The sequence below is a fragment of the Clarias gariepinus genome, chromosome 7 (genome assembly GCF_024256425.1).
Source record: "Clarias gariepinus isolate MV-2021 ecotype Netherlands chromosome 7, CGAR_prim_01v2, whole genome shotgun sequence".
Lineage (NCBI taxonomy): Eukaryota > Metazoa > Chordata > Actinopteri > Siluriformes > Clariidae > Clarias > Clarias gariepinus.
This window is the reverse complement of record NC_071106.1, coordinates 13553373-13579903: the sequence shown is the minus strand read 5'-3', so window position 1 is coordinate 13579903 and position 26531 is coordinate 13553373. Positions and strand designations below refer to the sequence as shown.

Genomic DNA, 26531 nt, shown 5'->3' with positions numbered 1-26531 from the left:
ACCACACCTACCTTTTTGGCTTGTTGTTTCTTACCGCTGATTGCACAAGACATCTGTCACTCAAAATATATAGGAAGTACTGAAGCCACACGGACATTTAGGTCTATTTTCATTTAAGGAGTCATTTCAGTATTTTAGGATTATACAGCACTTTGGTCAACTAAGTTGTGTTAAATGTGCTTAAAAAATGATTCTGACTTCACTTGATAGTACTTCTTGTATGTCTTGAGTGAGAGATTTGTGAACTATATCTACCCTTTCCTTTTCTTTAGGTATTTTGTTTCTGAATATGTCGTTGTGTTTTCAAATGTTCTATTGTTTTCATTTTGTTATTTTGTTTTTGAATTTAAATTATTTTTTTATTTTGCACTTCTTAGCCAACGTAAATAATTCTTGCTAGGAAAAAGCAATCTGAACAAAACGACACAGAACGTGCTCCTCAGGATATAAAGCTTTTAAACATGCTGAAATGCCAGAATGAGTCGGACTTATAAGGTAGGTGCCAGACATCACAATTTGGCCCTTTAAGTCACTCAAGTCCTTATGCTTGTCCACTATTTCTGCTTCCAAAACATCAACTTCAGGAAAAAATGTTCGCTTGATGCCTATTATATGTCCCACTCACTTCCAGTTGACCATTGTAACACGCTATTGAAAATGTATTGTGGGATGTAATGGTTGGGCAAATCAGATCAACTCTAAAACTGCAGCTCTTGTTTGATGTTTCCAGGCTGCAGTGGTCAGGACATACCAAAGGTGATCCAAGGAAGGAAAACTCGTGACAGGGTCATGGGTGGCCATGGCTCACTAATGCACAAGAGGAGTGAAGGCTAGTCTGTGTAGTCCCATACAATAAACCAGCTACTCTCTGAGAGAGAAAGTATGTGTGCGTCTGTGTGTGTGAGTGTGTGTAAAAGGGAGAGAGAGAGAGAGAAAAGTTAAATGATTAACTATCTAAATAAAGTAGGCGACAAACAGCAGTTTAGAAGGGAGTGGTAAAGGGCAGTAAAAGAGTGAAAAACAGAAAACAAAAGGACTCTAAGAAGCAGCAAGGCAAGTAAGCTTGTTCGTTTCTTATTAGGATTATTTTCATATGGAGGAGACTAGTGAACAGTCCAAGAAGATTAAACTGAATGATGGCAACTTGATGCCACTGCTGGGCCTAGGGACATGGAAGGGAAAGGTAACATTACATTTCTCTAATGTGCATGCTTAAAAGGACCATGTACAGATCGTACATGGTTCTCATTATAAGATACAACTATGTATAGATAATCCTATCAAGAGCTATAAAACTGCTTAAACAAATGCTGTCCCTCAAAAATAGTCAAAAATACTCTCTCTCTCTTAACTCAAGGAAATGCGGTAACCTGTGTGTTCTAGTCAATTATGCCTTAAAAAATTTGAAAATAAAATAAAACTTTGACACCTTACAGACTCTTTAGTGGTCCTTCAAAAGCTCTTTTAAAAAGAGCTAATGGCAAATCGTCATGGGGCAGCACAAGGGTGTACTGGTTAGCACTCCACAGTGCCAACCAGTACACCCCTGTGCTGCCCCATGACGATTTGCCATCGTATCTCCAGAGTCAAGGTTTGATTTTTACCTGGAGTACTGTTTTATAGATTGGTATATATTCCCAATTATCATTGTTCTCAAGTGGCTACAATAGATTGCTTAGTTATAGGATTGTAAGGATATTTAAAGAATTATAAAATTATGTGCAATTCATTAAATAACTAATTTCCCATATTGCTTAATATGTACAAAGTCACAAGGCTCTGGAGCCTATCCAAGGGGACTTTGGGCACGAGGCAGTGTACACCCCAATCCATGCAGGACACACACACACACACACACACACACACACACACACGTCTTTGAATTGTGGAAGGAAAGCGCAGTACCTGGAGGAAACCCGCAAAGCACAGGGCGAACTGTATACAAACTCTATGCACTCAAGTCTGCACAATTATTATAAATATTTTCTAAATAAAGTTAAAATTCAAATGTAAGCTTAAATAAAAATTAAAAATGGAGCATGCAGTAGGCTGGATTGTGGAAAAGTGGAAAACTATTCGATTGAAAACTGCAAAAAAAAAATTTCAATTCAAGTCGTATTTATTTGTATAGCATATGTACCATTGAACATTGTCACATAGCAGCTTTACAGAAATAATTTTACACATAAATTATATATATATATATATATATATATATATATATATATATATATATTAGTGCTGTCAATCGATTAAAAATTTTTTACTAATTAATCGCACAATTTTTTGCAATTAATCGCGATTAATCACAATTAAAAGACTGAAACTTTTTTGATATGTGAATGTAAATAATTAATGTAAACTCAAGACAATAAAACTATTTAAATTCAAATATGATTGTTTATTGGAATTTTTGTTTAACTTGTAACACAGATTTTCTCATGTAAACAACATACCTGCAATAAACCATCAATATTCTCCAAATTAACTGTTGGCTTGAAAGCCATATTTATCACAGAAATAAAAACACAGGTATGTGCCATTTGTGTCATTTGAATTTCAAAACAATCAATGCAATTTACATTGACGAGGCCCTGTAGAGATTGTTTCGGTGGGGTGTTTTGCTTTTAAGTGATATGTCAAAGACGAATTACTTCTGTGGTATTTAAATTCGGCTTTGCAAAATGTACAGATTACTTTTGTTTTATCCACAGAACCATCCGGCAGAGTTTTATACTGAAACTTTCCGTCTAAAAGTCCTTCCTTGGTCTTATCCATACTTCTTTGCACGTTGAACACACGTCGGCCACAACAGGAAAAAAAAAAACTGCAACCGCGTTAATTGCGTTAAATTTTTTTAATGCGTTAAATATTTCAAATTAATCGCATGCGTTAACGCACTAATTTTGACAGCACTAATATATATACATTTTTTGCTCTATCAGTTCATTTGGGAAGCTGGAAGGATGATGGCAAGGGGGGAAAAATCCCTAAAATGACAATAGAAAAAAAACCTTGTGAGGAACCAGACTCAAAAGGAAACCCACCCTCATTTGGATGATATCAGATAAGACAAGCATAAGTACATGCTCTCTTTAATTTTGTTTTCTGTAAGGTCAAAAATGTAGTAAATGTGTTAAGGTAACAAAGTTACTTTATTTTGAGGCTACCAATTGTTTACTGATGGAATTTGAGTACAAAACAGTTCGTATCAATTTCAGTGCTGAATATTAAGTGAAACCATTCTAAGTTATCATTTTTAAGCAACAAAGAGCAGGGTAAAGCAGGACGCTAGGAAGGGCTGATTTTAAGTAAAAACCCTAAAAGTTATTTTTATTCTTCTAAAGGGTCTATGTAGTGCCATACAGCTGTGGTTTTACTGTCAAATAGGGTTCCAAGTAGAATTTCTTTATCAAGTTTAAACCTACTAAACATCTATAAAACCTTTTGTGAATGCTGTTTTGTATAGCTCACCCCTAGCGTAAATTGTTTTTATCTGCAGTGCAATCATGTTAGATAAAAAAAGTTTAAATAAAAAATAATTAAACAAGGCAACTTGATGTCCAAACACCAAGACACACTAGTCAGATGTACGAGCAATAAAAATACAATGTGAATGACTTTCCTAAAATCAACCTTTGGTCCTAAATATTTAATGAAACCATGTGATAGAAGCATGCGATCTGAGTTTATTAGTCGAAAGTTCGGACACACATTAATTCTATGAAATATGGAGCTTCTTTGAAATATGGTGAACAGAAAAATTTGTAAAAAAAAAAAAGGTTTCATATTTTAGATTCTTCAGAATAGCCACAGTTTACCATGATGACAGTTTTACATAAAGTATATGGGAACTCCTTCAAGACTGTTTTAATATCATTTGTTCATAAGAAAATGCCTAAAGTGTGCAAAGCTGTCATTTAAGCAAAAAGTAGCATCTTTATAGAATCAAAACTTGTTTGTTCACACTTTTTTTGCTTACTACATAATTTTATGTGTAGTTATATTTTGATGCCTTAAGTATTCTCTTTTACAATTAATAAAATATCAAGAAAAACCTTATACGAATAAAAAATACCCTATACGAATAGACGGTACTGTTGCCTAATTCCCACTGGGGTCTGTGCGCGTGGAGTTTGTATGTTGTCCCTGTGCTTGGTGGGTTTCCTCTGGGTAGTCTGGGATCCTCGTACAGTCCAACCTGCAAATTAGGTTAACTGGTGTTCCCAAATTGCCCGTAGTGTGTGTGAGTGGTGATAGTCACCAAAGTAATTTGTTCTCACGTAATTAAATAAGTGTAACCCCCCCCTTTCAGCCACCCAAAGGGTGTACACTCAACTATACATTAATTAAAGTTAATCCAAACAAGATCCTGGGTTCCAAGTTCTTAATAACGGTGGCTGCAATTCCCTATTTACCCGCTCAAACAAAAATTTAAATATGCATCTAACAGAAAGAGTAGCGCGGTGCCTCCACTGTGGAAATATTAAACTGAAATGAAGCTATTCAGTATATACCATATTTCCCCAGAATACTAAGAAGAAAAAAACAGATTATCACATCCCCAATAAAACACATTCAACAATACATATACATAACCAGGGCAATTTATTAAACCCAGGGAAAACTACCAAAATTTGTTAGGTAACCTAAGTAAACAAATAATAATAAATAAAAAGAAATAAAGAGCAGAGTACAGTTAAACTGTAAATTTACATTTACCCTTCACTGCAGCGCCAGGAAAACATGGAGAGAAAATAATAAAAGAACCAGTTGCTCGGCGCAGGACGTTGGGGCCCGTTCGTTGGTGCACTTTTGGCCGTACCAAGGGAAAAAAAACGTTACCACAGTACGTTCTCGCAACCAAGTCGAGGGTGTGTGTGCGTGTGGGTCAGTATCAGTGTAGATGTAAGTTACCCGCAACCTTGTTCAGGGTAGAAACTCAATGCCGCGAGGCGCCCGCGAGCAAGTTCTGCCGAGGAGGGATTTCTTTCAGCACGTCTCAAGTTTGCGCAGCGTCACGGTGCAGACAAACTCGCAGCCGAACACTTCCAAGTCCTGGCGTATCGGTCACTCTCCTCTGTGGTCGGGTTTCCCGTCCGGCAGTGGAATAAAGCAGCAAAAACTCCAAACAACACTCTTCAGAAAGAGAAAACTGCTCCGAATCTCCGCACGTTGCTCTCGCGCTCTCCTTCCGCGCTCTCTTCCTCTCTTTTTCTTTTTTTCTTTCCTGCTTTCCCCCCCCAAAGAAAAAAACTTCCCCCAATATTTAGTCACTCATCTTCTCATTGGTCCATTCACGTCTCATTAGCAAACCAATCAACATGGATGAAAATTATTGGCCAACACATTATAACAAAAACGCGGCAACTCTTACCAAGGCATTCTGGGTAATGTAGTCCCAGTATACAATACAGTAACATCTTAAAAAAATACAGCACAATGGAATTACAAAAACAAAATATGCAATTCTCCGTATTACATTTTCACAGGTCCTTACACTCTCCCCCCACCAAATAACAGCATGCCCCCAGGCTGAGGGATAGAGGAAAGAGAAATAAACAAATAAAAAAAATAGACATCTAAACAAATCACAATCTGACATTTACCCAGGACAATGGATGTAAGGCAAGGGACAGGAGAAACCCTTCTGCATGCATGTATTACAAAGTGCATGGAAATTACACCACCAAGCATGTGACCTATTATACTTGGCAGGGAAACTGAAATTCGTAGCAGTCATGAGATGAACGCCACAACATTTAGAACCTACTAAATAATCCTTAGCTGGCCCACCGGGTTCATCAAAAGTTAGACGAGCAGGGGGTTTTCTCTCTCTGTTCGACCTGCGTACAACTTCTGAGGAAGATACCGTGCTAGCTACAGGTTGACCATCAGAAATGCACACATCCTGATTTACAGGTACAGAATCCTCTACAATCTCTACAGTCTCTGGCAAATCAACAGGGATTTCAGTCTCTATATGATCAGTTTGTGCAGGAATGGGTAAGTGACATGGAATGGAGGTACTGGGCACAGCCTTGTTGGGCTGAGGGGGAGGCTGGTCCTCAACATAACACCCAAACTCAGACTCTGACTCTGAAACATCACCGTCATTTTGAGCATTCACCTGAGGATGAAGTGGTTCCGGTTCAGAAACCTGACATTTCCCTTTTTCCTTCCTAGGCCTTATAGCTCGGGGTCGGGGAACATCTGTATGCTCAACCACAGGACTCAGTCTCACATCCTGTGCCAAAGGCAAAATATGGTTACGATGCATCACCTTGACCCGTCCAGGACTATCCATAGACTTCAATCTGTACACAGGGAGGTCAGACAGTTGACTGTCAACTATATAAGGACAAGAGCCCCATCTGTCCGCAAGCTTGTGCTTACCTGTCAGACCCAAATTGCGAATTAAGACCCGATCTCCTGGGCTTAACCTATGATAGCGAACCTTCTGGTCATACCTTTCCTTATTGCTTTGATTCATCTTGTCAGCAGATGCTTTGGCTAACTGATACGCTGCATGCAATGACTGCTTCAACCTTGTCACATATTTTAGGTGTGAGGATGAGGAGGTGTCATCTGCGGATGCACCAAAACAAACGTCTATGGGGAGCCGGGCTTCCCTACCAAACATTAAGTAATATGGTGAATACCCGGTGGCTTCATTAGGAGTACAGTTATATGCATGTACCAGATGGGTAATGTGCTGGCTCCATTTTGATTTCTGCAATGAATCAAGAGTACCCAACATGTCTAACAGAGTTCTGTTGAACCTCTCAGGTTGTGGATCACCCTGAGGATGATACGGAGATGTCCTAGACTTCTTCACCCCCAGCACTGTCAACATCTCAGTCACCAGCTTACTCTCAAAATCCCTGCCCTGGTCTGAGTGTATGCGAGAAGGCAAACCATAATGTATGAAATACTTGTCCCATAGGGTCTTTGCCACTGTGCAAGCTTTTTGGTCTGGTGTGGGAAACGCTTGGGCGTAGCGAGTAAAATGGTCAGTGACGACCAACACATTGCCGACATTCCGCGAATCAGGCTCTATAGAAAGAAAATCTATACAGACTAAGTCTAAGGGTCCCGAACTCTGCATGTGTGAAAGGGGAGCAGCTTTTTGAGGCAGTGTTTTTCTTTTAATGCAGCGTTCACAAGTCTTACAGTATTTCTCAACATCAAGCTTCATTCGAGGCCAGAAAAACCTGTCACGAACCAAACTGTAGGACTTGTCAAACCCCAAATGGCCAATATCATCATGTAGTGACTTCAGAACAAAGTGGTGAAACTGTTTAGGCAGCACCAATTGTCGGACCTGACGGTCACCAAACTTTACTGTCCGATATAGCAGCCCCTTGTCAACAGACAATTTTTCCCACTCCCTTTTCAGGACTCGAGTTTCTGCATTCCCCAGTCGGATGCTGTTAACAGGTCTCTTTTGACTGATCACTTCCCATATCTCACCTATGTACGGATCTTTCTTCTGAGCATCTTGAATCTCATCAATGTTAAACACAGGTAACTGCTCAGTCACTAGTGTAGTAGCATGACAGTATGCTTCAGGGACAGCAGACACATTGCAACCAACCATCTCTACGAAGCATGGAGAACCAGAACCCACCCCCTTAACAGACACAGCCTGACAAAGAGCTCGCACACCTGGTGCAGGAATTTCTAACCACTCATCATCTGAAGGATGACTGGAATGAGGACGCCTAGACAGTGCATCAGCATCAACATTTTTCCGCCCTGGCCTGTACTTCAGACTGAATGTGTAGGTGGACAATGCAGACAGCCAACGGTGACCAGTAGCATCCAACTTTGCTGATTTTGTAATGTATGTGAGGGGATTGTTGTCAGTTCTCACCTCAAAATTTACACCATAGAGGTAATCATGCAAGCGGTCCACAATCGCCCACTTCAGAGCCAAAAATTCCAGTTTGTGAGCTGGATAATTCCTCTCCGATGGAGAGAGACTGCGGCTAACAAAAGCAACAGGACGCAAGTCACCATCATGCTCCTGATACAGAACACCACCTAACCCATCATAACTGGCATCAACATGTAACACATATGGTTTTTGGGCATCAGCAAAAGCGAGTACAGGTGCCTGAGTCAGCTTTCCTTTAAGCTCCTGAAATGCAGCCTCACACTGCTCACTCCACTGGGAACCAAAAGGCTCAGAGGGTTTCACCCCAGGGCGCAACGAGCCTTTCAGCAGCTCATTCAAAGGTCGGCACAGTGTCGAAAAACCCTTCACAAAACGGCGGTAGTACCCGCAAAAACCCAGGAATGATCTGAGCTCAGTCACAGTTTGGGGTCGGGGCCAAGAAACAACAGCCTCTATCTTGGAGGGGTCAGTGGCTACTCCATCTTGGGAGACAATGTGCCCAACATAGTTCACAGATGCCTGACCAAACTGGCACTTGTCTAAAGATATTTTGAGACCTTCAGCTCTCAATCTATCCAAGACCTTCAAAAGCCGCTCTTCGTGCTCCTCCAGAGTATGCCCAAACACAATCAGATCATCCAAGTACACTAAAGCCTCCAAAAAATTCATGTCTCCCACTGTCCTCTCCATGACTCTCTGAAAGGTGGCAGGTGCTCCGCAGATACCCTGAGGCATGCGTTCGAACTGGTAAAACCCTAAAGGGCAAATGAATGCGGTTTTCTCCTTATCAGCATCACTCATAGGAACCTGATAGTAACCACTCCTCAAATCTAAAACCGTAAACCACTTGCTACCAGAGAGACAATGAAGGGCATCTTCAATCCGAGGCACAGTGTACTGATCAGGGATCGTCCGCTGATTGAGCGTCCGATAGTCAACACACATTCTGACCTTTCCTGACTTCTTACGCACAACAACAATGGGTGATGCATATGGACTCCTGGATTCAGCGATAATGCCATTTCTCTGAAGATCTTGTAAATGTTGACGAACGTCCTCCCAATCAGCAGGAGCCAAGCGACGAGATCTCTCCCGAAAAGGGCGAGGATCTGTCAACCTAATTTCATGCAAAGTGCTCTTTGAACAGCCCAAATCCCACTCATGACAAGAAAACACTTCCTTTCTCTGCATCATTTTCTCACACAAGCGCAGTTTAGCCTCCTCTGGCATGGGCGAGGCTCCAAAATCAAAAGCTGCAGGAGAGAGCTCGCCTACACTTCTCATGCTACCAGAGAGGGGAATCTGTGACACCACATCCACCGGGAATATGTGAGCAAGAGGACTGCCACGCTTCACCACAACATCTCTGGAGGAAATATTCTGCATTGTGACAGTTATGTGCCGACTGAAAACAGCAGCAACTGGATGAACCTCAGGTCTCACCTGCAACTCTAATGAAGACACATCATCATCGGCACACACTTGATCTACGAGCACTAAAGAATCCTTAATGGGCCCTGGGAACTTGGGCAACCCTGGCACCTGCAACACCTGTCCTGGTTTTAAGATGGCTGGTTTACGCTTAGTGTACCACACAGTTCCATGCTTCTCCAGATCTTTAGGTGCAACCACTGATGCTTTACAAGACTCAAAAGCTTCTCGGATCAGAGGATGTACCTGGAGAGTACTGATAAACCCCTCTCCTCCATGTTCCTGACAACACTCAAACAACTTCTTCACTAACTGTGTGTTTGTACCCACCAGAATAGCTATTCCACCTTTAGCCAGCGGGTCAGGACACACAAGAGCTAACGTGTCCACCACCTGATGCACGCCTGCAACAGCTTCCGTAAACTCAAGCTTGAGTGACAAATATCCATCATACGGGTATCTATGTGAACTTAGACCCCAAATTTCTAGATTCTCCAAAGGCTGTATGGGCAAATGTTTCAGATAGGCATCATAAAAACTACGGTACAAAATGGTAACCTGAGAGCCACTATCGAGAAGAGCTTTAGCATAAATCCCCTCTATCTGAACAGGCACCTGAGCTGAAGGTCCCACCAATCCAACAGGTAACTGCGGAGGACTGACTTTAATTGAGGACGTACAATGAATGGAACGCGTTCTTTTATTGGGAGCCCCATGCCGTTCCCTCACTGAGCTCCCAGCCAGTTTCCCTGCGGCCTAGCCCCTTTAATGAGCTTCTGATTTACCAATCTAAGATTCTCAGAATTTGCACAATTTCGCTTTGTATGGCCATCCTCCCCACACTTGTAGCAGAAAATGCCAGGCAAACTAGAAGACAATGAAAACTGTGGCATTTTAACCCTCTGGAGACCCTCTGGAATAGGGTTCACAGCTCCCAGATTACCAGCATTCTGGGCGACACGATCGGCTGGGGAAATCACTGGAGCTGCACTCAAAAGCTTCATCTGAGTTGCAAGCTCCTTAACTTCCTTCCTTAAGCTGTCCAATTCAGACATCACAGGACCGGACGGAACTGACGGAACAGCAGTCATGGCGACTGAGACTTTTGCATTTGTTCTAGCACTTAACCAATGCTCTTCCTCTCTCACCTCCCGCATCAGCTGGGAGAAAGAAGGTGGGTCTTGTAAAGTGTGAGTCACACGCACCCGCAAAGCCACCATGTCACTGGGGAGTGCCCCTTTAAACAGTTGTTCCATTCGTGCACGATTTACACCCACAGTATCAATGCCACCCTTCAGGAGAGCCCGATGGAGAAGTTTGTCCAATCTATACAAATAAGCAGAAAGTTTTTCACCATCGTCCTGAAAAGTGTGACGAAATATGGCCATAAGATCTGCTCCGCTTTCAGTAGATCCATAAGCTGTGTCAAGAGCACATAAGTATTCAGTAGCTGTAGCAGAAGGATTACCAACTTTGAGGAACCTCACAATGTCTGCAGCAGGCCCTCGCAAACTCTCAACAATGCGTTGTCGTTTTGCCGCATCGGCGCATTGCCATTCACTGACCATCTGAGTGGCTTGCTCCATCCAGGCATCATACTCTTCCTCCCCTGGCGGAACAGGCTTTAAACCAGAAAACAACCTCAGTTTTCTATAGCTTGGTCCATCATTAGATGACTGAGTGCAGCGATCTACTAGCTTGCCTATGGCATCCACTAAATCAACATTAACGACAGGCTTGGTAGACTTATCTCCCACAACAGCCCTCACATCACCCATAGATTTACCTTCCTGCTGTAACAATGCCAGCAGCTTGGCCTCAAAATCATCACCTGCAACGACAGCCGGGTTAGGGGTTACCAGGCTACTCACTACATGAACAGGCCAAGGCCCGACTTCACCCTCAATCCCAACTTCAGGAGGTACACCAAGGCTTGGCGCCAACTCAGCAGAAGACTCCACTAAAATGAAAAGTTGCCTTCCAGTCACATCACCCCGCCGTCCACAGATACGTGTTTGACCAAAGACTTTCACAGTATTCAAAACACGGCTAAGCACGCCATCACTAACATCCAGTGGTACTCCACTAATCACAATGGCACGAGCCAAATCCACATTTTCTTCCCGGGTCCACTCGACTGCCTGACTAATATCCATATTACACACCAAAGACAATTTAAAATAAAATGAACAGACCTCAATATGGAATTAAATAAATCAGAGAAAGGACTGAATTTGGGTAAACAGGAGATAAAGATCCCAGCGGTGCCTCCAAAATGTAACCCCCCCCTTTCAGCCACCCAAAGGGTGTACACTCAACTATACATTAATTAAAGTTAATCCAAACAAGATCCTGGGTTCCAAGTTCTTAATAACGGTGGCTGCAATTCCCTATTTACCCGCTCAAACAAAAATTTAAATATGCATCTAACAGAAAGAGTAGCGCGGTGCCTCCACTGTGGAAATATTAAACTGAAATGAAGCTATTCAGTATATACCATATTTCCCCAGAATACTAAGAAGAAAAAAACAGATTATCACATCCCCAATAAAACACATTCAACAATACATATACATAACCAGGGCAATTTATTAAACCCAGGGAAAACTACCAAAATTTGTTAGGTAACCTAAGTAAACAAATAATAATAAATAAAAAGAAATAAAGAGCAGAGTACAGTTAAACTGTAAATTTACATTTACCCTTCACTGCAGCGCCAGGAAAACATGGAGAGAAAATAATAAAAGAACCAGTTGCTCGGCGCAGGACGTTGGGGCCCGTTCGTTGGTGCACTTTTGGCCGTACCAAGGGAAAAAAAACGTTACCACAGTACGTTCTCGCAACCAAGTCGAGGGTGTGTGTGCGTGTGGGTCAGTATCAGTGTAGATGTAAGTTACCCGCAACCTTGTTCAGGGTAGAAACTCAATGCCGCGAGGCGCCCGCGAGCAAGTTCTGCCGAGGAGGGATTTCTTTCAGCACGTCTCAAGTTTGCGCAGCGTCACGGTGCAGACAAACTCGCAGCCGAACACTTCCAAGTCCTGGCGTATCGGTCACTCTCCTCTGTGGTCGGGTTTCCCGTCCGGCAGTGGAATAAAGCAGCAAAAACTCCAAACAACACTCTTCAGAAAGAGAAAACTGCTCCGAATCTCCGCACGTTGCTCTCGCGCTCTCCTTCCGCGCTCTCTTCCTCTCTTTTTCTTTTTTTCTTTCCTGCTTTCCCCCCCCAAAGAAAAAAACTTCCCCCAATATTTAGTCACTCATCTTCTCATTGGTCCATTCACGTCTCATTAGCAAACCAATCAACATGGATGAAAATTATTGGCCAACACATTATAACAAAAACGCGGCAACTCTTACCAAGGCATTCTGGGTAATGTAGTCCCAGTATACAATACAGTAACATCTTAAAAAAATACAGCACAATGGAATTACAAAAACAAAATATGCAATTCTCCGTATTACATTTTCACAGGTCCTTACATAAGCATCTCCTGCAACAGGTTAGTCATAAATCTAGATACAGTACGAAGTGGAAGTAAAATTAACACATTCTTGTTTGGCAAGGAATTGCAAGTTGGTATAGACCAGTGGTTCTCAAAGTGTGGGGCGCGCCCCACTAGTGCGGAATACAGACATGACAGGTGGGGCGCAATGAACGGGAGGGAATTAGTGGAAAATAATAGGAAAGCCTATTGTAATTCATGCTTTTCTTAATTGATTTCTTTAAACTTTATTTTCTTTATCGGACACTCGAAACTAAATAATGACACACAAAGAAATGGATCATTAATACAAGTAAATTAAAATAACATCAGAGAAAAAGTGGAACCATACTGCAACAATAACGGTTTAACGTCGGCATGTTAACTGCAGAGGAACAATATATAAGTAAACATTTGGTATTATATATGTAGTTTCATTTATTCCAATGTGTATGCTGATGTTTCTGTATTTTTGTTAAACATTAATATTTTATCAGGCAGTACTAGTCCTGCATTTCTAGTTTCCAGTTTGGCAACAAAGTTGCTTTTTGATCCTTCAGGCGCTGAACAGAAGGGAATATCGTTCTACGCTTTTTGTTGGTGTGCGGCATTTTGCGATGATCCCTAAATCATTCATTGCGCCGTAGAGAATAATGGTGTTTATGCTTTTAAACATGTACAATTTAAGGCGGATGTAGCTTAAAGACAATGTAGAGAGGAAATATATGTGGATATCTTATTCCGCGGACACAAACCGGTGTTATGCGCTAAAATGCAACCCTGCCACGGATTGCCCCCCTACATAATCTCTATCAATTACTATATTAGGACATGCATTCAAAGGTTTATTATTATCAAATATATTATTACTATTATAATTAACCCTAGGCACGTGACAGCCGTCGAGACCATAAATACAAATCCCCCAAAAATGATTTATTTTGCAGGGGTTTTTCAATGTACAAATAACAAATAATTTATCACAAATTACACTAAATAAATATTGTTTGTTGTGAAAAATTACAGGAAACGATTTTTATTATAAAATAAGCAATATAAAAATATACATGTGGTATATGAAAAAATATATAGGCCTAATTTATATATTTTTTCTCCTATACAAATTTTTTTATATTGCTTACTTTATAATTAAATTCATTTGTTATAATTTGTCATTTGTAAACCATAAACCTATGAATTTATGTTCTAATATATAATTTGAAAGAGATTATGTGTGTGTGGGGGCAATCTGTGGTAGGGGGGCATTTTAGACCATAACACAGTAGCGTACTGTATGTAGTGAGCATAATAACATCAATAGATACATTTGTTACATGGACCACAAAAAAGCAGGTGATTCAGCATCATCAGCCTAATCAACCAAAAAGCCAGCCGAAAGGAAAACATGATGAAGCCTATGTTGCGCTTGGATTCATGGTGGTGATGGTGAGGGCAGAGGACAGACACGTGTGTGTTTTGTGTCTTAAACGGCTGGCAGCAGACAGCATGAGACAAAGTAGGAAGACACTTATCAACAACACACCCCAGTCACGTTAATAAGCCACTCGACTTCTTTGAAAGAAAGCTCTAGATAAGTAACAAAGTAAGCCTGTTATAACAATTGCACGTGTATTTTATCTGTTTTGAACTTGGTGTTATTTGATCTTACTGGTTTAGAAATTGATTTTTCAATAAATAGTACACTTGCCTGTTTTGGTTACCATTTTGTTGACAAGTGGGGCTTGAAAATTCGCCCACCCCCTTAAGTGGGAAATGACAAAAAAAATGTTTGAGAACCACTGGTATAGACGATGACCTCGTTCTATCTAGGACGTAAGGATGTGTGTTCAACCTATTTTAATTGTCAATTCTTAAGATGTTTTTGCTCTCACAGCAGAGGCAGATCTTCCAGAAACCTCACCTCCCCTTCAGTACTGTCTCATTCTCCTGCACTGGTGGTAGGTGGGCTTAGGAACAGCCAATCTGCTAAAAAGAAAGCAGATTTTATCTCAGCCCTAGCTACCCATTACTCTTTTGATGTTTTGGCACTAACTGAGACCTCTTTAGAACTCTATCCAGCTGCCCTATCCTCTGCCTGTGCATTTTCTCACTCCCCACGAGAAACTTGGTGAGGTGGTGGTATGGGTCAGCTGTTGTCTAAGAGACGGTCGTTCACGCCTATCCCCTTGTCTCATCTCAGTTTTTCATCATTTGAATTTCATGCAGTTAAGTTAACCTCTCCAGTTGACCTCTGTAACCTTGTTATCCCTCCTGGTCCTCTAAAAAACTTTCTGGATGAAATGGACATGCTTCTTAGTATTTTTTCCTTCTGATAACACTCCTTTCACTATTCTAGGAATTTTCAGCCTCCCCTTTGACAAACTCCAATTCTTTTTACTTCTCTCTCTTCTTAACCCCATCTCATTAACACTAAACAGTTGCCCTCCCACACTTTTACCGTTTACCTACCGAAACATTCAATTCAATTTTATTTATATAGCGCTTTTAACAATAATCATTGTCTCAAAGCAGCTTCACAAAAATGAAAGAAAAAAAAAGAAAATATTTGGAAGTGTGTCTGTGTGAGAAAAATATGTCTATTTCTATCGATCATTTAAAGCCTTGTATGTAAGTAATACTATTTTGTAATTAATTCTAAACTGAAAGGTAGCCAGTGCAGGGATGATAATATTGGGGTTATATGATCATATTTTCTGGATCTAGTGAGAACCCTGGCGGCTGCATTTTGGTTTAATTGAAGCTTATTTATTGAGGATGCACCACCTCGCCACCTAGTAATGCATTACAATAATCCAGTCTGGAGGTCATGAATGCATAAACTAGCTTTTCTGCATTAGATACGGATAAGATTCTCCTAAGCTTGGCAATATTTCTTAAATGGAAAAAGGCTGTTTTTGTGATATTGGAAATATAATTTTCAAAGGACAAGTTACTGTCTAATATAACGCCCAGGTCTTTTACTGTCGAGTAGTAACAGTACATCCTTCTAAATGCAGGCTGAATTTTGAAAGCTGTTGCGTGCTGGTTTTTGGGCCGATAAGTAATATCTCTGTCTTACAGTATCTGAATTTAGTAAAAGAAAGTTTTTGGTCATCCAATCTTTTATGTCCTGGACAGACTCAGTTAGTCTAGACAACTTAGGTATTTCGTCTGGTTTTGTTGAGATATATAATTGGGTATCTTCAGCATAACAGTGAAAACTAATCCCATGTCTTCTAATGATATACCCAAGGGAAGCATGTATATTGAGAACAGCAGAGGTCCTAAAATTAACCCTTGTGGGACCCCATATTTCACTGGCATTACACCAGACAGTTCTTCATTTAGATCTACAAAATGGTATCGATCAGACAGGTATTAAATCATTAAACAGGTATACAGGTATACAAATCAAAAATTAAATCATTTGAATGCCTGTCCCTGAATACCTATGTGGTTTTGTAAGCGATCTATGAGAATATTAAGCACTAAGATCACATTATCTCCCCTTTCTCTGGGTCATCATGTACATCTCTGTGTCATCATGTACCCTATTATCCCTCCCAGACTTATTTTCCTCTCTACCTTTAGAGACTGATTGATACCTTCCTCTTTCTCCTCATCCATGGACCTCCTATGCTCTATGTCCACTAAACCAAGGAAGGTTTCTTGTACTGCTCCTTGGCTAGGCAATGTATTGCACAACAACAAAAGAGAATTAAGGACTACAGAAAGAAGATGGCTGAAATGACAGCTTGATGCAGATCTTGTCGCTTACCATACTCTTCTCTCCAAATTCTCATTACTTCTGCCAAAACTCCCTTCTACAGGGAAAAGCATCTGCACATGATCCTGGCAAATTCCACAATATTTTCAGCATTACCCATCCTGTCAACTGACGAGATTTAGCATATCATCTCATCATCCAATATCACCACCTGTTTATTAGACCTACTCCCTTCCACAATGTTGCAGGCCATCCCACAAGACCTCCTTTCCTTCATCACAAACATCATCCATTTTATATCATCTGGTCATGTTCCTGCCGCTTTCAGATAGGCAAGGGTTATTCCCATCCTCAAGAAACCCTGCCTGGATCCAGCAGATGTCAGCAACTTTCAGCAATATTGCTTCTGTTTTACTTCCAAAATTCTTGAAGGGACTGTTTACAATCAAATTTCTCTATCTCTCACAGTCCAAATTCAAAATTGCACATTCCACAGAGACTGCCCTTCTGTCAGTCACTGAGAAGCTCCATGCTGTTAGATCTGCTAAACTATCGTCTGTCCTCAACCTCCTGGAACCGTCAGCTGCATCTGACACAATGAACCACAAGATTCTATTATCTATTTTTACAAGCCTTGGAATCTGTGGAACAGTGTTGCAGCAGTTGTCCCACGAAGATTCTCTACTGGTGTCCCACAGGGTCCAGTACTTGGTCCTCTTCTGTTCTCCCTTTATGCCTGGTCTCTTGGTAAGGTCATATCATTACATGACTTTTCATACCATTGGTATTGTTACTGCTGTTCATCCCTGGCGACTCATCCCCCAGTCAAGACCTTGTGTGTCCCTGAGAACAATCAGATCACTCCTTCAACTGTGGACAATTATCTGTCATTTTCCCCACACATTGCTAACCTTGCTCGCTCGTCTTTAAAACATCAGAAGAATCCGCCCATTTTGTTCTTCGCAGGCTACCCAGGTGCTTGTTCAGGCCCTCTGTTATTTCAAGAGTAGACTTTTATACACATGACAAGTTGTTGTTAGGAGCACCTTAAATTAATCTGTGTACCACATGAGCACATAACCATTGTAGGAGCCAGTATTATTGATGTCTGGTAAGGCATCAAATACTTATTTAACTCACTAAATTGCAACTTAATTTATAACATTTATACAATGTGTTTTTTTTTCTGGATTTTTAAGGGATATTCTCTGTCCTTTAAAATAAATCCATAGACCCTTTATTTCTTTTTAACTTCCAAAATCTACAGATTAAATAATAATTTATCCTCCTGTGTGTCTAATAAACCAGTCTCAACTGTAAACTGTTACATTACATGATCATCAGAACAAAAGCCCAGAATTGTGCCAAGGTGCAGCTGAGACAGCTATAGCTGCTGGTTACCGTCACTTGGACACGGCCTACGGCTATGAAAATGAAGTGGAGCTGGGGAAGGCGATCCGTTTAAAAATCCAGCAGGGTATCATTAGGCGCCAGGACATGTTCATCGTCAGTAAGGTGAGTCTTTGTAACTTGCTGTAAATCTTTTGTAGCTGCTGAAAGGGAAAACTGAATAAAACATCATAATGCTAAGGGAGAGCACAACATAGCACAAATACCTTTAATCTCTAGTCCTTGAATGCTGCTGCTGTGGCATAAACATTTGCTGACACTTTACTGTCTTCTTGAGTCATTGTTGTTGTGTAATAATTGCACATAATTGCTTCATCTCAGTAGACAAACATTTCGATTTTGATCTGTGCAGTTGTGGTGTACTCATTATGCTTCTAAGGACATCCCGCTCTGCCTGAATAAATCTCTTAGTGACCTGCAACTCGACTACCTGGACCTGTATCTGGTGCACTTTCCTGTGGCTCTACAGGTTAAAACTGTATTCATCCATATTTGGTCAGAAATGAGGACATTTTAAATGTATTATTTACACTGATGTGAGGAACACCGGTCATAGCACAACTAAACCATTATTACACAATGAAAAGAATATGGTAGAAAAAGAATGGAAGATAAATTAAGAAAAAGTGGGACGGCATTAATCAAATACGCTAATGCTAACACTTGGTGACACCATCACCAGGCTTCACCTTTAAAATAGTGCTTTTAGACCAATAAGCACTGATGAATAGTAGCTAACCAACCGTTTAAAATGTTCAACTTGTCATGTATGAATTACATTTATTAACCAATTATGAAAGAAAGTTAAAGACTGATTACTATCATGTTTAGATCAGAATCAGCCACTAACGATAATTTCTTTCCTGCAGAAAGTGAATGATGAGATCTTTCCAATGAAAGATGGAAAGTTGCTCTTATCAGATATTGATTATGTGGACGTGTGGAAGGTAAGAAATGAAATCTGTGATGTAAAAACAGAAAATAATCAAACATACCGAAAATGACTGTAGCTACACCGTGTTTTTGAACATGACAGGGGATGGAAGCCCTGAAGCTCTCTGGAAAAGTTAAGAGCATTGGCGTGTCCAACTTCTCAATCCAACAGCTGGAAAGGCTGCTGTCTGTGGCTAAAATCCCACCAGCTGTCAATGAGGTAGTGACAATTTTAAAGCAATGATGTATAGTTTATCCGCCAGTGTACGAATTTCAGTTACAGAGGTATCATAGTTCATCAATTAGTAGAATATTTTGTTCTGCAGGTGGAGCTTCATCCCTACTATGTGCAGTCTGATTTAATTAAATATTGTAAATCAAAGAACATCGCTCTCACAGCCTACTGTCCCTTTGGCTCACCAGAGAAGCCCGAAGAGTAGTGAGTACATATCAATGACCAACCTGACATTGAATCTAATTTGCTTAAACTATATTTATTTTTCATATGAACATTCATTGGCTTCTGGGGTAAATCTAAATTCCCACAATTCTGTAGTCATCAAGGAGACAAGGATCCTGAAAAGCTGCTAGAGGATCCGGTGGTTGCAGAACTCGCTGCAAAACACAAACGGACTCCTGCCCAGGTCGGCATCCTCACACAGCTAGAACAAACACATGATATTTATGTGCATGTAACAGCCACTAAAAATCATGAACCTTCAATATTTTGCAGATTTTGCTAAGGTATCACATTGAACAGAATATTGCAGTGATTCCAAAAAGCTTTAAACCCAACGAAATTCTGGAGAACACAAAGGTAATCCAGTCCTATTCAGTGTGAAGTTCATACAGTTTGCATATTCTCCCTGTCACTCCCTGTCCCAAATGCTCATTTTTGTTTATCACACATGAAATGAAGCACTGCTCCTGATGTGATTTCATAATAAAAGTAAGGATTCATCATATTTGTTTTTAAAATTGCATAAATTTAGAAATTAATGTCACGGCAATTAAATACAGGCTCAATTACTTCTATCACAATAAAACTAATATCAGTCCAGCTTTATAACCCCTTGTCTTTATTACCATTAAGATTTTAATTTTTTTCTTTCACTTACTAGTTACACTTTAAAATATAAACTACTGCTTGTAATCGAAAGCACTCGTATATCAAAGTAGATTTCCCCATAAGAAAGAGTGGAAACTCCAACGATTCATTCCACAACCCAAAAAGATTGATATAAAATGATTAATACACAATATGAAGTAAAAATAAAACAAATTAACCTGCATTTTACATTTGAAAAGAATCGTGGCTGGAGTATGATGAGAGAGGAGAGTAGGGGGTGGGATGGGGCAAGGCTACTGTGTAGGATGACTTCAATACACACACTAACAGAATCTCTGCTCTGACAGAGTATCTGTCTGCAAACTTGTTTAACAAGGAACCTTTCTAATGACAGCTGCTTTTGTCTCCTTTTTAAGGATGTGGCGTAAATGTGATGCTGCATTGTCGTTAAACAAATTTCCGCACTTTTTTTCCTGCTGTTGCAGTACATTTACTAGAGAATAGTAACAATAATTGGACACAAAATAAAAAATGATTTATGCGCGAGTTACACATGCGTACTGATACTAGGCATGGGAGGCGATTACCCACAATCCCACAGCACAAGAAAGAGAAGAACCATTGGCACTCAGTTCCGATCGCGAAACATTTGGCAGAAAAAGCGCCTGTGTACGACCTCATTCGTTTATCAAGATAAAATGTATTAAAAGTTATTGCTCCTCTTGCAAAATGCTCGCAGACCAAGGTACTCGCAATCCAAGGTTCAACTGTATTTATTTATTTTATGAATATAAATATTCATGAGAACATTGCTGTTTGAAGAGGAAAGAAGAAAATAACAGAAAACAGTTTTAGATTCAGCTTTCCAACGATAACCACTTGCATTTAACATCAGATCTTAATGTTCGTCTGAAACTTACTTTCACATTTTATTTTTAAGCAAATTGTAGGTTGGTTTAGATGAAGAGTATTTCAGAATAAAGCCATTTCCTGTAACGCCTACAACCATGTCCTGATGTGCAATTGCAGATCTTTGATTTCTGCCTGGACGCGGAGGACATGAGTACGCTTAGGTCTCTGAACCGTGGCTGGAAGGCCGCCGTCTTTGAACAGTAAGAGTAAACACACGGCTTACACTGCAATTCTAGCTGTTTAAAATGTAGCTGTTTTTACAGAGCAGCCCAAAAATGAAAACATATCAATGTGTAATAATGGTATGTTTTGTGTTTTTGTTGAACAGGTTCAAATCTCATCCTAACTACCCCTTTAAGTGAAGGGTCGTTAAGGCTGGATACATAAGACTTACAGATGCTGACTTTATCTCATTGTGGGTGCTTCAATTTAGAACCCAAACAATGTTTACCCTAACAAGTTGTTTAATAAATCATCAGACAGTGTTTGTGCCAAACTGTCTTTGTGCCATACACAAAAAATAAACTAAGAGAATGAATAAAATGATTGCTTGTACTCTTCCATGTCATTATTGAGAAATGCAAACTTTTCACACAACCCAGCGATGAAGCACACCTTTTTAGCACAAGCCTGAGCGACACACCATGTTACTCCTACAGCACGGAATAACCCTGAATGGTAAATGACTGAAGGCGCACAACTCACATCACACCTTCGTAACCGTCAGATTCCAACTTGTTTCAGCTAAATTCAGACAAAGTCCTCCATAAGCAGCCTACAAATACTGATATCTGATAAAGGCTTGTGTGCTTGGTGCTGTAACCTGCATGTTTGGGAGAATAACTGCCCCCTTAGGGCACATTATCGAACCACTGCTTTTGCACTTCCAGTCATCTGTCTTGTCTCTGACTCGTGTTTTGCTTGTCTTTCTCCTTCCCTCCTGTCCTGTTCTGTTCAGTGCTGCAGCACTGCCGAGCTCGGACCGTGCATACACACGCCGAGGCTCCGGCAATGTACCTGGGCAGGTTAGGTCCCATCACCCACTGGCCTTTCTCGGGAACGAACACCTGAGTGTTTTCTGAGAAGTCCATGTGCTCCCAGGTGTAGCCTCCCATTACATAGATCTTACTGTCCCAGACAGCAACAGCTGCTTCGCTGTTCGGGTGGCGCAGCGGCGCTACAGTGCTCCACTGCTCGGTGTGCGGGTCATAGGCCTCTACTTCTAGCACATCAAAGCGCTCCATGCTGTCCTCGTGGTCATCACTGCCACCGATTACATAGATCCGGTCGTGAAGTGACGCCATGCAATGCCAGCCACGAGCCAGCGTCATGGCCTGCCGCTCTGTCCACGTGTCGCTGGCAGAAGGGGCGTAACTGAGCATGTCGCGTCGGTAAGGTCCGATCTGATAGTCATGGCCTCCTGAGATGTACACTACGCCTTTGTGTGTGGTGCCTGCATGACCATAAGTTAACCTAAAGGACGAATTATCAAAACGGAACAAGTTATGACCCTTGCAAATAAATGATGTCCTTAATTCTATGCTATTTAATTATAAAGACATAAAGACCTTGGCAGGCCTGCTACATAGCTCCAGTAGTCCTCCACCGGATGGTAGACCTCAACAGATGATAGAGCACCGCTTTCATTGCGTCCCCCGACAGCAATCACACAGTCTCCCATGGTTCCCAGATAGAAATCCACTCGACGCTGGTTCATACTGGCACCCTGTAGTGAGAGAAGTGGAAGAATTTAGAAACTACAGCATAATATAAACACAAATAAAGTCAGCAATTTGGGAGGAACGTAGCTGCTTTGAAAATTAAAATTGGACCATGTCTGACAAAATATAGACCGACAAGTAATACAGGATGATCCACTCGAAAGAGGACCAGAATATTAATAACTCTCGCTAGGACGAAATTATCTAAACGAAACACATACAATGTGCTCCTCAGTGTATAGAGCTGCAAATATGCTGAGATGCCCCTGAGTCGAACCGATAAGGTAGGCACCAGATAATCATAGTGCTGTTTAACTCCGTATCCCTTTACTCAGGCACTCGACTCCTTATCATGATGGTGGTGGTGGTACAGTAATGAGCAGCACGCCTTCAAAGTCAGAACCTAACGGGTCACCAATTCCTTTAAGCGATGTTCAAATGAATTTAGGAAGGAATATGGTGTTCCTGACATACCCTCTAAGAGAATGGTAAATCACTGACAGCATTGCATGTAATGCAACCGATTACACATATGTCAAGGTATGTAGCGTATTTTTGGTTCAGATTGTAAATTGTACTGCTCCCGGAATAAAAGCATAATGTAAAAAAACTCACAAAATCTACATATTATTATTTTTGGTCACAGAAACTGTTGGGGAGTGATCTTATCTTAATCAGGTGATCTTATGAATCTGTGCTGTCTCTTTGCTTCAGTGACTTTTTTCATAGTCATGTATGTATATTTGGTTAAAAAGAAATAAATTTCAGTTCATAATATTGCCTAGGCTGTGCTGAATAAAAAGGGTAAATTACTCTCTACTGTACAATCCTGATCCTTACATATCTATACATAAATATAAGTACATATACATATAGTATATACATACATAAGTAGGCAGCGTCGTCATCAACTATTGTGTCATACTGTGAGGTAGTAATATATCTGAAAAAACATTGGATCAGTTGTGAGAAATGGCAGCGAATTGACCGCACACGCCATTCGCAAAAAATGGTTGCATGCGGGTGTCGGGATTTTCATGCCTTCTAGTATTATAAAAATATAGTAATACAAAAAATGCTGAAAGATGCCTTGGGGCTATGTGCTCTGAGTTCCAGACCAGATAATTTCCTTTAGATATTTTAAACTATTCACCTTGGACCACGTGTTGTTCCGTGGATCGAATCGGTAGAGTACGTTACTTGCTGCGTCTCCTCCGTTATCCCGTGATGAGCTCCCCCCGGCGATAAAGATGAACCCGCCCAACACCGCCACACAGTGGTGGCTCCTCTGAGCGGGTAGTTGCGTCTCCACCACCCACACTCCTGCTTCTTCATCTAGCCAGCTCACGTCGGTACTCAGCTCTTCACCACGCTCGTACACCTCTCCTCCGACCAGCAACAGGCGCTCCACTCCTCCTCTCAGAGCTGACTGTGCTGTCTGTAGTACGGGCTGGGCACTGACGTGAGCATGGTAGCTTAGGGCTTCCTCCACCAGCGCCTGGCAGCCTGAATCTGCAGGCAACAAAGAGCGTACAGCAGGCAGGACGTGCTCCGCCAGCTCCACCGGTGGAATCAGGGCCAAGCGGATGTGGCACAGGAGCTGACGGGCGAACGGCAAGCGCTCAGGCTTCTGGTTGAGCCATTGAATCGCTGCCTGAAGGAGGGCTTGCTCGCTCTCGTGCTGCACGTCTTCGCTGGCTATGTAGGAACAGAGTTTGGACAGTCCGACATCTTTTAAGAACTTGGGCGTGCCGGATAGTGAGGTGAATCGCTCCAGAATGAAGCGGTCTACGAAGGCATCGAGTCGCTCCAAGCTGTAAAGCATCGCCAGCTCTTGCAGGTACAGATAGTTGTCCTCGTTCACCTCTTTCTCCAGGTACTGACAACAGAAATCGACAGCCTGCCAGACCTGCAGCAGGTGAGCCGTCTCCAGGACGTAGTCGATGTTTCCACCATCGAGGGGTAACTCGCCGCTATAGAGGAAGTCCACGACCGCTTTAACCCCGACGTACGAGGCGCCTACGAGCTCCACTTCAGCTTGACGTTCCTCTTTCATACCAAGCGTGAACATGGCTTGGAAGTACGGGCTGGACACGGCCAGGAGGGCGCGGTGGGCGTGGATACGTCTCCCGTTCGCCACCAACACCACGTCACACAACTGACCGCATTCTCGCTGCTCATTTAAACCTTGCAGGAGGTAAGCGGCTTGTTCGGGCCACCGGTACACCTGCAAGTAAAGGGAACCAACTAATAGCGTTAGTGACACACACACAGATTTTGTGACGATTTTGAAAGCGTTAAGTTTCAACTATACCTTCGAGTTCTCACTGATCCTTCTCTGATCAGAGAGTCGACCCGGCTTCTCTTTAACAGCAGACATTTCATCTCCTTCCTCTGAAACTAAATCATAAAACATGCCAAGGATTACTAATATGTATTTCTATAAATATATCCTACACAGACATAAATTACAACGTAAAAAATAAGAAAGAATGAAAGACAAGTGTCTTTATTAGCCAAAATACACTACACAATAAGAAACCAAAACAACAGCTACACAGCTAGAGAGACAGTCTGAATCCCAAACAGATCCCTATTCCCTACACTGGCGCACTAGATGATGTATTCATCAATGCGTTTTGTACACTACGTAGTAAAATCCACTTTGGACAGGAAGCCATTTTGAGTCAGAGCACTACAACACCAAGACTGCTAACACATTAGTCATGCTGTAAGACCTGGCGGTGAGCACTGCTGCATGCGTCTCTCTCAGTGACACTCAGCCTGCAGGACCGAGGAGTCGCTTCATCGTCCCGACATCTTATTTTTGTGAAAATTTAATTTTTGTAATGACTAAACTTGCTGTACCCAAACTGTATCTCTAACGCGGACAGCTGGAGACAAAAGTGAAGCGCAAACCAATCATCTACAGAGAGCATCGTCAGCCGTTACAACTTTCAAAATAAAAGTCCAGAAGCATCGAAAAAACTAAATATGTGCCGTTATTACAGTTACACTCAATTTTCATTTAGTTAAAAACAACCATTTCGATTTCCTGTATATACCACTAGCGTTAGTAGTAGTAGCGTTGACGGTTAAAGAGTTATTTAAAAAAAGTAAAAAAAAAAAAAAAAAAGTTAAAAGGGTAAAGGTAAAAATAAGAAGAACTCTAACAAAGAAATTAAGATTGAAAATGTCTAATGTATTTATTATTCATATATTCAGAAAAATATTCAGTTTAGCTTTTCTAAGTAGTATCTTCTTGGTGCAGGTGTTTGTTTACATTGAGCAAGTAAATTATTAAATCCGGCACTGTTCATAACAACATTCTGATTTAATTTATGGCACAGGTTTAACTTTAGGCAGATATCTAGGTACTGCAAAAGTTTTATTAAATTCTGTCCAGCCGTCAATTTAAGATGCACATGTGCAGTACGCTTTCAAAACTTGCGGTTTATAATCTGGCTCATAACTTCTCTTTTACTCAACATTTTGATAGAATTTATGGCACAGGTGCACCAAGTGCTGGCAAAGTCTTTTTTCCAATCAGTTTTGTGTGATGCTGTGACAAAATTTGGTTCGCCAGACATATAGATAGCATTTTTCCAAAGACTGGTTTTGGGTCCTCCAATGTATGAAACAAAGATATAATTGAAAAAGCTAATTCTGACCAATGTACAGACAAAACCTTCTTTTTATTTATATAGGTAAAGTTATTTATATTATATTAATGGGTTCATCATGGTGGAATTAATTCCAGGTTATAATTTAATTTAATTTAATTTAATCAAAAGATATTTTTTTTAAATCTCTGATTTATTATTATATTAATCCATAATGGAATTAACAAGTACAGATTGACTCATATTAAAATCTCTTTAAGAAGAGACTTTTATTTTACATAAAAAAGAATATATTTTATAGATATTGTAGTACTGTCGCTAAT

The 26531-nt window shown here is 40.9% G+C and overlaps 2 protein-coding genes across 2 annotated transcripts; one reads left to right on the top strand and one right to left on the bottom strand.

Annotated features, from left to right (window-relative positions):
- Nucleotides 1-374: 374 nt before the first annotated feature.
- Nucleotides 375-21349, top strand: LOC128527734 (aldo-keto reductase family 1 member B7-like). Its single transcript, XM_053500259.1, has 11 exons — nucleotides 375-495; nucleotides 731-1183; nucleotides 17885-18055; nucleotides 18303-18419; nucleotides 18820-18897; nucleotides 18987-19103; nucleotides 19210-19322; nucleotides 19440-19527; nucleotides 19617-19700; nucleotides 20982-21064; nucleotides 21193-21349. Exons 2-11 carry the CDS (start codon nucleotides 1094-1096, stop codon nucleotides 21224-21226), a joined length of 975 nt encoding a protein of 324 aa, XP_053356234.1. The 5' UTR covers nucleotides 375-495; nucleotides 731-1093; the 3' UTR covers nucleotides 21227-21349.
- klhl36 (kelch-like family member 36) lies at nucleotides 20710-25502 on the bottom strand. Its single transcript, XM_053500258.1, has 5 exons — nucleotides 25324-25502; nucleotides 24900-24985; nucleotides 23739-24812; nucleotides 22433-22590; nucleotides 20710-22337 (listed from the first exon to the last, which is right to left on the bottom strand). Exons 1-5 carry the CDS (start codon nucleotides 25343-25345, stop codon nucleotides 21755-21757), a joined length of 1923 nt encoding a protein of 640 aa, XP_053356233.1. The 5' UTR covers nucleotides 25346-25502; the 3' UTR covers nucleotides 20710-21754.
- Between the last annotated feature and the right edge of the window lie 1029 nt (nucleotides 25503-26531).